The 15,000-nt window shown below is 30.6% G+C and overlaps 1 protein-coding gene across 1 annotated transcript in view; it reads left to right on the forward strand.

Moving 5' to 3' along the window:
• The first annotated feature begins 3,437 nt into the window (after positions 1-3,437).
• Positions 3,438-15,000, forward strand: part of ass1 (argininosuccinate synthase 1) — a 45,818-nt gene continuing 34,255 nt past the window's right edge. Inside the window, exons 1-4 of the mRNA XM_089130660.1 lie at positions 3,438-3,571; positions 7,029-7,144; positions 11,422-11,490; positions 12,431-12,619. Coding sequence (XP_088986786.1) covers positions 7,043-7,144; positions 11,422-11,490; positions 12,431-12,619 — 360 coding nt within the window. The 5' untranslated portion in view covers positions 3,438-3,571; positions 7,029-7,042. The remainder of the gene's footprint in view (positions 3,572-7,028; positions 7,145-11,421; positions 11,491-12,430; positions 12,620-15,000) is intronic.

Consider the following 15,000-nt stretch of genomic DNA (forward strand, 5'->3'; position numbering starts at 1 on the left):
AAGTGTGATTTCTAGACTTGGAAAGGTCATGCAAATTAATGCAATCTTTTTAATAAATTTGCTAATCATGTTTCTTTTGTGACTAAATTTTAATCAGTTTCTCTTCTGAGAGCTAATCCGGTTCAGACCGGATTGCTATCTTCTCTAACCGATTCTCGTTAAATGGACGATCAGAACAACTATAAATTAAGTAGACTTTCAGTGAGGGGGTCAAAACTTTTGTACACTAACTTAAGACTTAAGGAGAAATTAAGCTGTCTATCATTGAAGCTTGACTGTCTTTGGACAACTAAACATCTTAGCAACATGCTAATCATGTTAGCAAAATGTTGAAACATGTTGATGTGTTAAATCATGATATCAACATGTTAGCAATGAGCTTCATGTTATTTAGAAATGTGTTAAATCATGCAGGCAACATACTAATAGCAGCATGCTACCCACATGTAGCCTAATCATGCTAGCAACATTTTAAAAAGCCAATCGTGCTAACTGTTAGCAACGAGTTAAACATGCTAACAAAATGTTAATCAGGCTAATGACATGCTATGAATGTGTTAAATCATTCAACCGACATGATAGCAACATAAAGCATGCTAGTATTTTTTGTTTTTCTTCAAGCTTTTCAATGTAATTTTAAACTTTTGGGCCAGGCTTTGTCAAGAAGCCATCAACGTTTATTATCAGAAATGAACTTGAACTTGACCTTAAAGCAATTCGATGTAGCGATCGTGTTATGATGTTTGAATAGTTATGCAATTTTTTAATTTAGAGTGTAAGAGTGATTTTGTTTTATTATTATAATTAAAAGCGTTTGTCGGATGTTTGGTTTATTGGCCTTTTCCCAGTTTAATTAAATCAATAAATCCATTTTTATAACATCTTGTCCTTTTATGACTTTGAATTTTTCATTGTATATTCAAGCAGAACTAACAATAACGAATGACATTTGTATGTTTCAATGTCATATTGAACAAGTTTTGATGGCACTAACAATAGGCTCTTTTAAAAATACTTCAGAGAAAGTGAGCATAAATCCTAGCGACCCAATATTGTCGTCTGTAGTGGATATTATATTTTAGTGAATTTGTACTTATTCTCATTGACAATATGGACTTATGACTGACATTAACTTAACGTTTAAATATAACATTCTTTTAGAAATATATTTTATATTTATCATTTAAATCTGACATTTTGTCTTACATTGTTTGTCATAAACATCTCAGGAAAATGTTTTGGGGTTTCAAATCAAAATATTACTTTTTGTTACGAAACAAGACATCGATTGCATGACTATACAAGGACTTAATTCATGTTTATCAGGCATTTGAGAGAGACAGCAATTAAGAGGGAAATAAATTATATTTCAATATTCCTACATAAAATATTAGAAATGTTTATGAAAATCTTGCCATTATTATCACGCTTCTTCGTTACCGCAAGAACACATTAATATAGCAAAGTAGATATATTGTGTGGAATGGAAAACCCGTTTATGGCCATTTAACACAATGGTATATCAAATCATTCTGTTATGTTTCATAACATGTTTTAACTTTAAGTTTTGTTTATAACATCCTGAAACCTAAAACTTGATTGTTGATTTTTTTTAAAGCAAAGTGTTTGCCTATTCATGTATTTTTATTATTTACAAAAACGAGCCCTGGTGTCCCCTACAGAGGACAGTGCATACATTTAATAGGATATAATTTTTAACGATTTTTCCCAACCCTGTTCCTGGCGGCACACCAACACTGCGCGTATTGTCTCCCTAATCAAACACACCTGATTTAACTCATCAGCTCATTAATGTGATTATGAGCTGATGGATTGAATCAGGTGTGTTTGATAAGGGAGACAATACGCGCAGGTGTGCCGCCAGGAACAGGGTTGGGAAACACTGCTCTAAACAATTTAACGGCAAATTCATAAAACTTTTTTTACTGGGTTTCACCAGGGCTGTGTTCAGCCCGGACAAAACGTTGCACAACGTTTATAAACAGAAATGGTGATGCGTTGAACACCCCGTTCTGATGACACATGAGGCCATTCTCTGTGTTCTTTTTGTTTGTTTGTTTTAATTGAACATTTTCTCATTACAATAAACAATAAAGATTGAACAAAATAGATATGTATACTTCGAAATGTCAGTAAATTAACATTAGGCCTATGTCAAATAATGAAATACGTTTTATTGCTATAAAATTAAATACGGTCAAAGTCTGTAAAACCTAAAATGTCGCTACCGTACTTTTAACAGGAAAACTCTGGTAACCACAGCTGCCAGAGTTTTCCCGTAAATTTAACAGATTTTTTTTACAGTGCAATTTTCTTTCTCATTTTTAGGAAAAGCACTTACCATTTTTTTTTTATTTCTATACCAAATGTCATACACTTGCAATGAAGCTAAAAAAAATAATAAACTACATCATTATATTGATATCCTATATTTTTACAATAAACGACAAACATATCTTCTAATATACTCAGTTGTTGCATATAGTCATAGTGATCTGCATTATTTTCCTGCGAGTTTACTTTAATACTATTAATATTGGATTGCAGTTCTGACGCACCCACCAAACAAGAGAAAACATATCTCACACACCGGTGTAGAAAGATTTAAAATTGATATTGAATATTCCTGTACCTTTTGTGGCAATTATGACGAAACAATTTGTCATTTGTTTTATGGTTGTACATAAAGATATTTTGGAGAGATGTTGAAAACTATATAAGACTTTAACATTGAGTAAAAAATATGTGTTTATTTACTTTGAAGATGGTGGAACAGATAAGGATTTTTCTTTTCTTGTCCAATTGTTTTTAATCTTAGGAAAATTCCATATTCATAAGAAGAAATGGGCAAGTTTTGAACACCTTTTAGCAGAGCTAAAACAATATCACACACCACTGTAAGAGGTCTTAAAAATAGAAAGGCTATTAAGACTGATCTTGTACTTTCCAAATTTGTTTAATTAGCATCCTTTTTTTGTAATTTGGTCTTGTTTTATTTTATTTATTTATTTTATTTTACGGTCATTGTTTGTCTTGTATGTCTGTTTAGTGGTGTATTTTGTGTATCAATCCTGGCATAAACAGATGTTGTTGTATTATATTGTTAATATTGAATAAAAAATAAAAAAAAATCTCACACACCGGTGCACAGTGCACACCGTTTCCTGGAAACATGACGTTCAACTAGGAAACCGTAGCAAAACGTTGCGCACCGTTTTGAACTTGAACGTGCCACTGAATATTCTCAAACATTTAATCATGTACACCTGAAATTGATAAAATCAGACATTTTTAGTGCTTGATTTTCTGTTGAATGGCTGAACGCCTCGACGCAAACAAACAGCGTAATCTGATTGGCCAATCCCGGCCTGTGTGGACGCACCCCTGTTGTTGAGCGTGATCTGATTGGCTCATGTGGTCGAGGGGCGTGGCTGATGACATGTGTGCTGTATCTGGGTGACATCAGACGCTGCAAGCGAACAAACTGGATTTGGATTCGGATCTGAAAGCTTCTTTTTCATAATTCATTTTTATTTGCTGCTGTGTTTAGGTGAGTTCCTGCGGGGTTTTTTGTCTTGTTTTTATGTTCACTATTCATATGAGTATGAATTTGACGTGATTTAGCCTTTTTGTTTACATCTCAACAGGTTGTTGTTCATGTCAACATGTAAACGTTTTATATATAGTTGCTGATTCTCATGTTGTGCTCTGTTATTTCTGCATGTTTTATAAAAATAGCGTTTTATTTATGTATAAATGTGTATAGATTCAAAGTGCAGTTTAACTGGCTTAATCATTTATAAACTCATACTTTTATAATCATCTGATGTTATGTTAAACTCACATTTCTAGTGCTTTACTGGCATTTCAGAGTTGAAATAAAATACTCTTAGTATCATCACAGATCCACACCATGAAAATAAAGATTTCTTGTTTTGTGGCACTGACATCAGCTTGAATGAATTGCATACGTTCAGAAAATTGTTTCATTTTCATAACATGATTTTATACATAGGCTCTAAAAGCCAGACAGCCCCAGTATATCCAATTTTACATTAATTTTAATTTAATGTAGATTTTATGACATTATTAGCATACCATTTTGAACGGAAAGCTGAATTAAAATGTTTTAGTATTATATTTTAGTATGTTTCAGCAACTCAATTGGCATTTTTATAATGAATAGGTCTATTTTACATTCTATTTTGCATTCTTTTTTAATTTAAAGCAATTTTATGATATTACTAAACAAATGTGTGCAAAGCTGAAATTGAATTAGTTAACCCTTTCATAACCCTTTCAAAAATTGTTGCATTAAATAACATCTAAAGACTCTTATATCATTGTTAAATTTTCCAAATATTGATATTAGATTGGGAGGAAAAATCTGATTAATCCTCTGTCCACTAAATTGGACTTCATAATTTGCTATAATTCAGCTACAATTCGTTCTTGAAAATACTTTATCTGTAGTAATATTTGGGCTGTTTATAAATGTATTTGTGTCATTAGAATGTAATTTGCAGTTATATCAAAAAGTAGTCTGATTACTTAATGCATGTAACTTGTAATGTGTTACTTTACTTGTTGTATCAAAAAGTAATGTGATTTCTTAATGCACGTTACTTGTAATGCGTAACTTGTTGCATCAAAAAGTCATCTAATTACTTAATTCATAACTTGCAATGCATTTCTTTACTCGTTACATCCAAAAGTAATCTGATTACCTAATGCATGTAACTTGTAATGCGTAACTTGTTACATCAAAAAGTCATCTAATTACTTAATTCATAACTTGCAATGCATTTCTTTACTCGTTACATCCAAAAGTAATCTGATTACCTAATGCATGTAACTTAATGCGTAACTTGTTACATCAAAAAGTCATCTAATTACGTACTGCATGTAACTTTTAATGCATTTCTTTACTCGTTACATCCAAAAGTAATCTGATTACTTAATGCATGTAACTTGTAATGGGTTACTTGTTACATCAAAAAGTAATGTGAATACTTAATGCATGTCACTTGTAATGGATTTCTTTACTTGTTACATCAAAAACATAAATCTGATTATTACGTAATGTGTGATTTTACTTGTTTCACCACAAAATTTAATCTGATTACATAATGTATGACTTGTTGCATCAAAAAGTAAACTGATTATGTAATGCGTGTTACTTCCCACAGTCTAAAATAACCCAATAGATTAACGTTGACTTCAGTCTGAGGTTTCCTCAGAGATCTACGGTTGAAATTGGTCCACTTTGAGCATAATCATGTCATCAGCTAATAAAGATAAAGCGATATACTCTGCTAGACGGGAGGGAGCGTGAGGGTCAAATGGGACAAAACTCAATAGCGTTCGCAATAGGCTAATTGGAGTTGTGTTATATTTTTGGTATCTATATTTGATACTTTTCACATGATTTTATATAATTTTATTTATTGTCTTGTTAAATACACACATTATTGTTGTATTATGTTAAATGCAGTATGTCTTTTAAAACCCAAAACACATACTGTCCGTTCAAGTGGACATCTGAAAATCTCTTGAAAAATAACAAGCCCTGAAAGCAATAAAAACACATAAGAAAAATCCATGCATGAAATAATTGTCATAATATATACATGCATGAAAGGGTTAATAAAAAAAATTGTATTTTAGCAACTCGTGGGTATTTTTTACAATGATTATTATTTGAAGTTCCATTTTGAATTTTTATGCACAGGTGAAACTCGAAAAATTAGAATATTGTGCAATATTTTCATAAGCTGTAATTCATAATCATCAAAATTATAGGCTTGAAATATCTCACTTTGCATGTAATGAGTCTATATAATATATTAGTTTCACCTTTTAAGTTGAATTACTGAAAAAAATGAACTTTTGCACCATATTCTCATTTTTCCAGTTTCACCTTTAATGCAGTCTTATATTATCAGCATATCTTAAATGAAAAATTGAATTAGAATTTTTTTAGTGTTGTATTTTAGTATGTTTCAGAAACATCTATTTCTAGTCTATTTTACATTCAATTTTGCTTTGTTTTTTAATTTAATGCAATTTTATGACTACACTAAGGAAACTGCTTTAGAGATAAAATGTGTTATTTATGATGCATTTTGATATTTGTAAATGTTTAAAGTGACAGTTCACTGGAGAGGCTGGAACACCTCGTCCGGTTCATCGAGTCCTTCACCTCATTAGTGAACTACACGTACTGTACGAGCTAAACTCTGAAGGGCTGTGGCTCTGTTATATGATTGGGTTGTTCTTCAGATTGATGTTCGCTTTGTTTTATGAGCACATCATCAGTGATTATTAGGAATAACATAATGAAAGTAATCATATGATGCAATACCAGCTTCAGATTGCACTGTCCAAATAGAATTATGCATAGATCCAGTAAAAGATGTATTTTATTCATTTATAGTTCTAAATTAAGATCCCGTCCCTGTATAACTCACTAATCCTCAAGTCAAGACTCGTATATCTACTACTGACATTTATTTCAGAAGCATTGAGGCTGTAGCCCAGTCAGTGTTATCAGCGTAATATTTTGAATGTAAAGCTGAAATTGAATATTTTTAACATTAAATGTGTATTTCAGCAAATGAGTGTGATATTAATTAACTACAAGTTACGGTTAAGGGGTTAGTTACTTGTAATTATGCATAATTTACTGTTATTACTATAGTAAGAATATGTGGTATTGTGTAAACTGCATTAAATTAAAAAAAAAGAATGCAAAATAGGAGGTAAAATTGACATTAATTAATGAAAATTCAGTAGTGCTTTATTTTCTAGAAGTAATGTCTATTTTACATCCTATTTTGCATTCTTTTTGAATTGAATGAAAGTCGCATCATAATATTTTGAATGAAAAAGCTGAAATAGAATATTTTTAGTATTGCATTCGACACACTGGAGGTGCATGAAGTTCACACACCTGAGAGTCACATGATGAATGACCCTCGTTTGCTGACCTCTGTGTTGTGCTGAAGGTCACCGGGTCGAGATGTCGAAGGGTTTGGTGGTTCTGGCGTACAGTGGCGGTCTGGACACCTCCTGTATTCTGGTCTGGCTCAAGGAACAGGGATACGACGTCATCGCCTACCTGGTAACTCATACGTCACAACACGCACGTCCTATTTGCATAAATCACAAATCATTTCCTTCAGGGAAACTGTGATGACTGCAAAGAAATGTCTTGTTTCCAGTCCAAAGGTCTAAAAATTCTTAAATCAAGATGCAATTACTAGACGAGCAACATGACATTATGTAAATTATGTATCTAAATGAAGTGAGTCGATGTTTAAAACAAGCCAAATTATCTGCCAATGAGGTCAGAAAAATAATCCTGTTTCCATTTGAATTAAGATAATTTTTCTGACCCCATTGGCAGATAATTTTGCTTGTTTTAAGCATCAACTCTCTTAATTTAAGATTAATTTCCCAAAAATCTAGACTTAAAATCTAATGGCATTTTACTCATCTAGGAAATGCATCTTGATTTAAGAATTGTTAGATAAATGGACTGGAAACGAGACGGTGCGAAAGCATTGTTTGCATTGATGATGACAGTTCAGAGGCGAGTCTTGAATGTTGCAATGCAGGAAATGATTTTATTCCCATGATTCACAGTTAATGCCTGGCTTGTAAAGACTCGCTCTGCAAGCGTTCTCCTCTGAAACCATGTGCTGTTTTCATGGCCTGATCCGCATGATGCTTTACTGACTCCAGAACAATAGACTCGGGAACAATGAGCCTGTCTGCGCTCATCACGTCATGAGCTCACCGGATGGCCTTTTGTTTTATGTTGCATTTTAACACATTTTGTGAGGATTCACATTCAAAGCAAAGGCATTGTGCATTTGCTTATGCACTCGTCGTAGACATTGACAAAAAAGCAATTTTTAAGCCTTTTGTTCGAAATGTTGCTTTTTTATGCACCGTATTTGCATTGAGTGTTGATGAGAAGCTGGAGTAAAATGGTTCTTGTTTGTTTAAAAGCAGAGGATCTGTTCTCAGTTTTGATATATCGCATGTTCTGATACTCACAAATTAAACAAATTATTCTGGAGAAAGATTGTGAAAATTATAAAAAATATTGGCGCTAGCTGGCAAACTTTAATATTATATTTTATATTATTAATAAAAGTTAATATTTAGTGGGTTTTTTGTGTTTTAGTCTTGTTTTTTCACACAACCTTTTTTAAAGATTTTAGTACTTTTTTTATTTTTTAATAATTTTATTTAGAAAATGTATTTTTATTTAAAATTAAGAAAATTTGATTTATATTTTTATATATACATTTTATGTTTTAATCAGTTAAGTTACATTAGTTAACATTAATTAACAATGAAAAACACTTCTGGAGCGTTTATTAATCTCTGTTAATATTAATTTCAACATTTACTAATACATTATTGCTGTATCTGTTAAGATTATTTAATGGATCTGAGCTGACATGAACTTGCGTTACCAAAAATGAATGCATACTGTAACAAATGAATTGCTTAATGCCAGTGTTATTAATATTTTAAATTAGCTTTTATTTGTATTTTTTGTTAATTTTTTTTGTCATTTCATTAGTGTTTTTTTATGTTGCTATTTATGTTTATTTTTTCTCAGTTTAAGTTATTTTTAGTTCAAGTTTTTCATCCAACATTTACATTTTTTTTTAATTTCAGCTTTTTTGTGTAATAGTTTTAGTTAACAATATTATTGAATGCATTAATTGTACAATTTTATAAGGTCTCGTTAGTTAATGTCAGTTAAGAATGAAAACCCAGTAGATTGAACACGTGTCTGAAGGGGATCTGGTATATGGATGTTTTCTGTAAGCGTAACTGATTAACTTCACTACAACTTTGTTAGTTGTTGTTTAATTATGATCTACCCAGTGGAGTTGATGATTGATTTTTTAAAGCTGGCAAAGTATTTTGCAATGCAGAGGTTTATAGTTTTCAGAAAGTGTGAGTCAGGACGGCGATACACATGAAACAATGGAGTTTTTGAGGAAGTGCATTAATCTCTGTCCTCGAGTGTGTAATGCGAACGAGGAACTGAACTGACTGTACGGTCGGGTGACATTACGTAAAAAAAATAGAACAATAATGAATATCTTCTGAATAGTGCTTCTGTATTACACATTTCTCAGATGCTTTTATCTAAAGCCACTTGCATTCAAAGTAATTTGATCAGTTCGTGCATTCTCTCAAACAAACCTATGAAGATGCCTTTTACTGTACTTTACTTTACTTTAGATTGGTCGTACTTTAGTTTAGTCTTACTTTACTGTACTTTACTTTACTTTAGTTTAGTCTTACTTTACTGTACTTTACTTTACTTTAGTTTGGTCGTACTTTACTTTAGTTTAGTCTTACTTTACTGTACTTTACTTTAGTTTAGTCGTACTTTACTTTAGTTTAGTCTTACTTTACTTTAGTCGTACTTTACTTTAGTTTAGTCGTACTTTACTTTAGTTTAGTCTTACTTTACTTTACTTTAGTTTGGTCGTACTTTACTTTAGTTTAGTCTTACTTTACTGTACTTTACTTTAGTTTAGTCGTACTTTACTTTAGTTTAGTCTTACTTTACTTTAGTTTGGTCGTACTTTACTTTAGTTTAGTCATACTTTACTGTACTTTACTTTAGTTTAGTCGTACTTTACTTTAGTTTAGTCTTACTTTACTGTACTTTACTTTACTTTAGTTTGGTCGTACTTTACTTTAGTTTAATCGTACTTTACTTTAGTTTAGTCTTACTTTACTGTACTTTACTTTACTTTAGTTTAGTCGTAATTTACTTTAGTTTAGTCTTACTTTACTGTACTTTACTTTACTTTAGTTTGGTCGTACTTTACTTTAGTTTAGTCGTACTTTACTTTAGTTTAGTCATACTTTACTTTACTTTAGTTTAGTTTAGTCTTACTTTACTTTAGTTTAGTCAGACTTTACTTTACTTTACTTTACTTTAGTCATACTTTACTTTACTTTAGTTTAGTTTAGTCTTACTTTACTTTAGTTTAGTCATACTTTACTTTAGTTTAGTCATACTTTACTTTAGTTTAGTTTAGTTTAGTCTTACTTTACTTTAGTTTAGTCATACTTTACTTTACTTTAGTGTAGTCATACTTTACTTTACTTTAGTTTAGTCATACTTTACTTTACTTTACTTTAGTTTAGTCATACTTTACTTTAGTTTAGTTTAGTCTTACTTTACTTTAGTTTAGTCATAGTTTACTTTAGTTTAGTCATACTTTACTTTACTTTAGTTTAGTCATACTTTACTTTACTTTACTTTAGTCATACTTTACTTTACTTTAGTTTAGTCATACTTTACTTTACTTTAGTTTGGTTTTACTTTACTTTAGTTTAGTCATACTTTACTTTAGTTTAGTCTTACTTTACTGTATTTTACTTTAGTTTAGTCATACTTTACTTTAGTCATACTTTATTTTACTTTAGTTTAGTTTGGTTTTACTTTACTTTAGTTTGGCCGTACTTTACTTTACTTTACTTTAGTTTGGTCATAGTTTATTTTTATTTTATTTTATATTAGTTTGGTTGTAGTTTAGTTTGGTTTGGTTGCAGTTTAGTTTGGTTGTAGTTTAGTTTAGTTTGGTTGCAGTTTAGTTTGGTTGTAGTTTAGTTTTAGTTTAGTTTGGTTGTAGTTTAGTTTAGTTTAGTTTGGTTGTAGTTTAGTTTGGTTGTAGTTTAGTTTAGTTTGGTTGCAGTTTAGTTTGGTTGTAGTTTAGTTTTAGTTTAGTTTGGTTGTAGTTTAGTTTAGTTTAGTTTGGTTGTAGTTTAGTTTTAGTTTAGTTTGGTTGTAGTTTAGTTTAGTTTGGTTGTAGTTTAGTTTGGTTGTAGTTTAGTTTAGTTTAGTTTGGTTGTAGTTTAGTTTAGTTTAGTTTAGTTTAGTTTAGTTTGGTTGTAGTTTAGTTTTAGTTTAGTTTGGTTGTAGTTTAGTTTAGTTTAGTTTGGTTGTAATTTAGTTTGGTTGAAGTTTAGTTTAGTTTGGTTTTAGTTTGGTTGTAGTTTAGTTTAGTTTGGTTTTAGTTTAGTTTAGTTTAGTTTAGTTTGGTTTTAGTTTGGTTGAAGTTTAGTTTAGTTTGGTTTTAGTTTAGTTTAGTTTAGTTTGGTTGTAGTTTAGTTTGGTTGTAGTTTAGTTTAGTTTGGTTTTAGTTTAGTTTAGTTTAGTTTAGTTTAGTTTAGTTTAGTTTGGTTTGGTTTGGTTTGGTTTTAGTTTAGTTTAGTTTGGTTGTAGTTGAGTTTAGTTTGTTTGTAGTTTAGTTTAGTTTAGTTTAGTCTTGACTACACCAGACTAGGTTATTTTTTTATTGTTTTTAATGATCTGTTTTCTCACAGTAATCACTCTTTTTCACATTAAAGGCTAATATCGGACAGAAAGAGGACTTTGATGCTGCCCGGAAGAAAGCGGAGAAACTTGGAGCCAAGAAGGTAAAGACGGATAAACACTGATCACAGCTGAAGTGCACTAGAACGTGTCATGAATGTTTGCTTTCATAATGCTTCAGTGCTTATGGTAAAGTGTTTTAATCGTGATCATGATTGAGTTAAATTAAGTTATATAAGCTTTAGTTGTGGTGTGGCGACATCATGTGGTCAACATGTGAACTTGACGTCTGATTGGCTGGAACTCATTGAGGTCTGAAGTGGGATATTTAATTAGGGATTTTAAACGCAGCATTAAGGCCCAATTCATGCTAAATCATGTTAGCAAAGTGTTAAATCATGTAAATTCATGTCAGCAACATGCTCATCCATGCTCACAACATGTTAGCAATGTGCTAATTCATGTTAACAATGTGGTAAATGTATGTTAATGTATGCTAGCAACATGCTAATTCATGGTAGCAGTGTCTTTGTCTCTTTCTTTCTCTTTCCACTTTACTAAATTTACAAACTTTACTCATCTAGTCTTTACAGTTATTGTTGTTGGTTTGAACGGCCCTAGTCATGGGAAAACGTTTTTTCAAAATTAGCACTAGTTTTAATTTTAGTATTTTCTGTTTAATTGAACTTAGTTGTAAAGTGTAATCTACTTCAGCTCCCTTTCGAGCATAGTGTAATTATTGTTATAATATTTTATAGATATTGTTTTTTCTTTCGGTATGTTGCAACACTTATTGTATTTTTAGATTTTATTTTATTTGTATTTTTTTTGTTGTTCGAAATTAAAAGAAAGAAAGAAAAAAAGTGTTACAGAAGTTTCTAAAATGACAATCCTGTTTATACTATAATCCTGTTTATTATATGCATTAGTTAATACATTTTTAGCTAACTATGACTTTGTATATGTACATTTCTGAAATGCATAACTTAGACTGTTTCCTCTAAATTGTAAATATGGACTCATGCATGTGTGTGTGTGTTCCAGGTGTTTGTTGAAGACCTGCGCTGTGAGTTTGTGGAGGAGTTCATCTGGCCGTCGGTTCAGGCTAACGGCGTGTACGAGGACCGCTATCTGTTGGGCACGGCGCTCGCTCGCCCCTGCATCGCTCGCCGGCAGGTCCAGATCGCCCAGCAGGAACGAGCTCAGTTTGTCTCTCACGGAGCCACGGGAAAGGTGCCGAAACCATTATCAGTGTTCAGAAGCTTCATTACTTTGTGAAAAGAAAACTAAAATGGCTGACGCCAAACTTTTGAACGCTAGGCGAGACGTACTGCTCAGTTTGTGTAGCCTAAATCTGCTTAGGGTTCAGAGTATTTATTTTTCCCCAAATTTCTAGTACAATTATGTGGTTTTGTTTTATTAATACGGCGTATAATTTGTTCATGATATACCCTGAAAGAATGGAAGTGAACTGTGACAACATGCCCCGTAGGTTCATTGTAACATGACCATATGACAGATTAAAAACTAAAATACAAACTAACTTTTTCATATAAAATAATGGCATTTTTTTATAATTAAAAATAAACCCATTTTTGAGTCTGACAACAAACAGCATAGTTCAAAACATAATAATAATGAATAATTTCTGAACATTGACTCTCAGTGTTTATTCGTCTTTTTCTCATGTTTTCTCAATAGAATTCATAAAATTATAGATTAGAATATCATAGTTCTAATAGTGTCTTCTGATAGTTAGCGAAGCATTTGTTAGATAACATATTGGAGGATAAAATAATATCAGATATCAAAAAATAGAGATGAAAAATTAATATAAGTTAGAAATTTACTTTTGCTGTGGTTATAAATGTTCAGCGATATCTTCCAAATATTCTGAATTTTGGCACATTTTTTTCTCTATATATACAGGTGAAACTGGAAAAAATGAGAATATGGTGCAAAAGTTCATTTATTTCAGTAATTCAACTTAAAAGTTGAAACTAATATATTATATAGACTCATTACATGCAAAGTGAGACATTTATTTGTTATAATTGTGATAATTATGGGTTACAGATATGAAAACCCCAAATTCAAAATTAGAAAATTGTGAAAAGGTTTTCATTGATAAGATCATTGATAATAATCATAAATGTTTGATCATCAGATCCTCATATAGAGTGATTTCTGAAGGATCATGTGACACTGAAGACTGGAGTAATGATGATAAATTCAGATTTACTGTATATTCACAAAGAGAAGAGATGATTTACACTGGAATAATATTTCACTGTTTTTACAGTATTTTTATCAAATAAAGGCAGCTTTGATGAGCAGAAGAGGCTCTTACAAACATTAAAAAATCTTAAATATTCAATCTTTTGGCCTGTGTGTATGTTGACATCTATTAGTGCAGATCCAGTTACAGAGTAAAGTAGAGAGAATTAAGTCGAATAAAAGCTGTGTGTGTGTGTGTGTGTGTGTGTGTGTAAGTGCAGTTCATCAGTTCCAGCACTAGATGGCAGCAGACGCCTGATCTGGGATCAGTGTTCGAGTCAGGAACATCAAAATCACAAGAAAATATTACAGTTTAACAACATCTACACGTTTGCCGTTCTCTGATTAGGGTTAAAGGTCACTGACATACAGAGTAACAAATCAAATATTAACTTTTTCTAAAATTAATTATTATCTTTCATCAAATGCAGACTTTACAGAAGTAAATGTGTCCATTAATCACTGAAACACTGAGGATGATGTCTGAATCCTGTCGGGTGTCAATCCCTATTTTTAGGAAGACTGTGTCTTTTTTTTAATGAAAAGCACAACTCATACCCTATAAAAATATATAACTTTAAAAGTGTGATTTCTAAACATGGAAATTATTAAAATCCTAAAAAAGTCATGGAAATTAATAAAATCTTAAAGTCATGGAAATTAATAAAATCTTAAAGTCATGGAAATTAATAAAATCTGAAAGTCATGGAAATTAATAAAATCTTAAAGTAATGGAAATTAATAAAATTTTAAAGTCATGAAAATTAATAAAATCTTAAATTCATGGAAATTAATAAAATCTTAAAGTCATGGAAATTAATAAAATCTTAAAGTCATGGAAATTAATAAAATCTTAAATTCATGGAAATTAATAAAATCTTAAAGTCATGGAAATTAATAAAATTTTAAAGTCATGAAAATTAATAAAATCTTAAATTCATGGAAATTAATAAAATCTTAAAGTCATGGAAATTAATAAAATCTTAAAGTCATGGAAATTAATAAAATTTTAAAGTCATGGAAATTAATAAAATCTTAAAGTCATGGAAATTAATAAAATTTTAAAGTCATGGAAATTAATAAAATCTTAAAGTCATGGAAATTAATAAAATCTTAAAGTCATGGAAATTAATAAAATCTTAAAGTCATGGAAATTAATAAAATTTTAAAGTCATGGAAATTAATAAAATCTTAAAGTCATGGAAATTAATAAAATCTTAAAGTTAATTAAATTAATAAAATCTTAAAGTCATGGAAATTAATAAAATCTTAAATTCATGGAAATTAATAAAATTTTAAAGTCATGGAAATTAATAAAATCTTAAAGTCATGGAAAT

This window comes from Pimephales promelas, chromosome 4 (assembly GCF_988280905.1).
Source record: "Pimephales promelas chromosome 4, fPimPro1.hap1.1, whole genome shotgun sequence".
Classification (NCBI taxonomy): domain Eukaryota; kingdom Metazoa; phylum Chordata; class Actinopteri; order Cypriniformes; family Leuciscidae; genus Pimephales; species Pimephales promelas.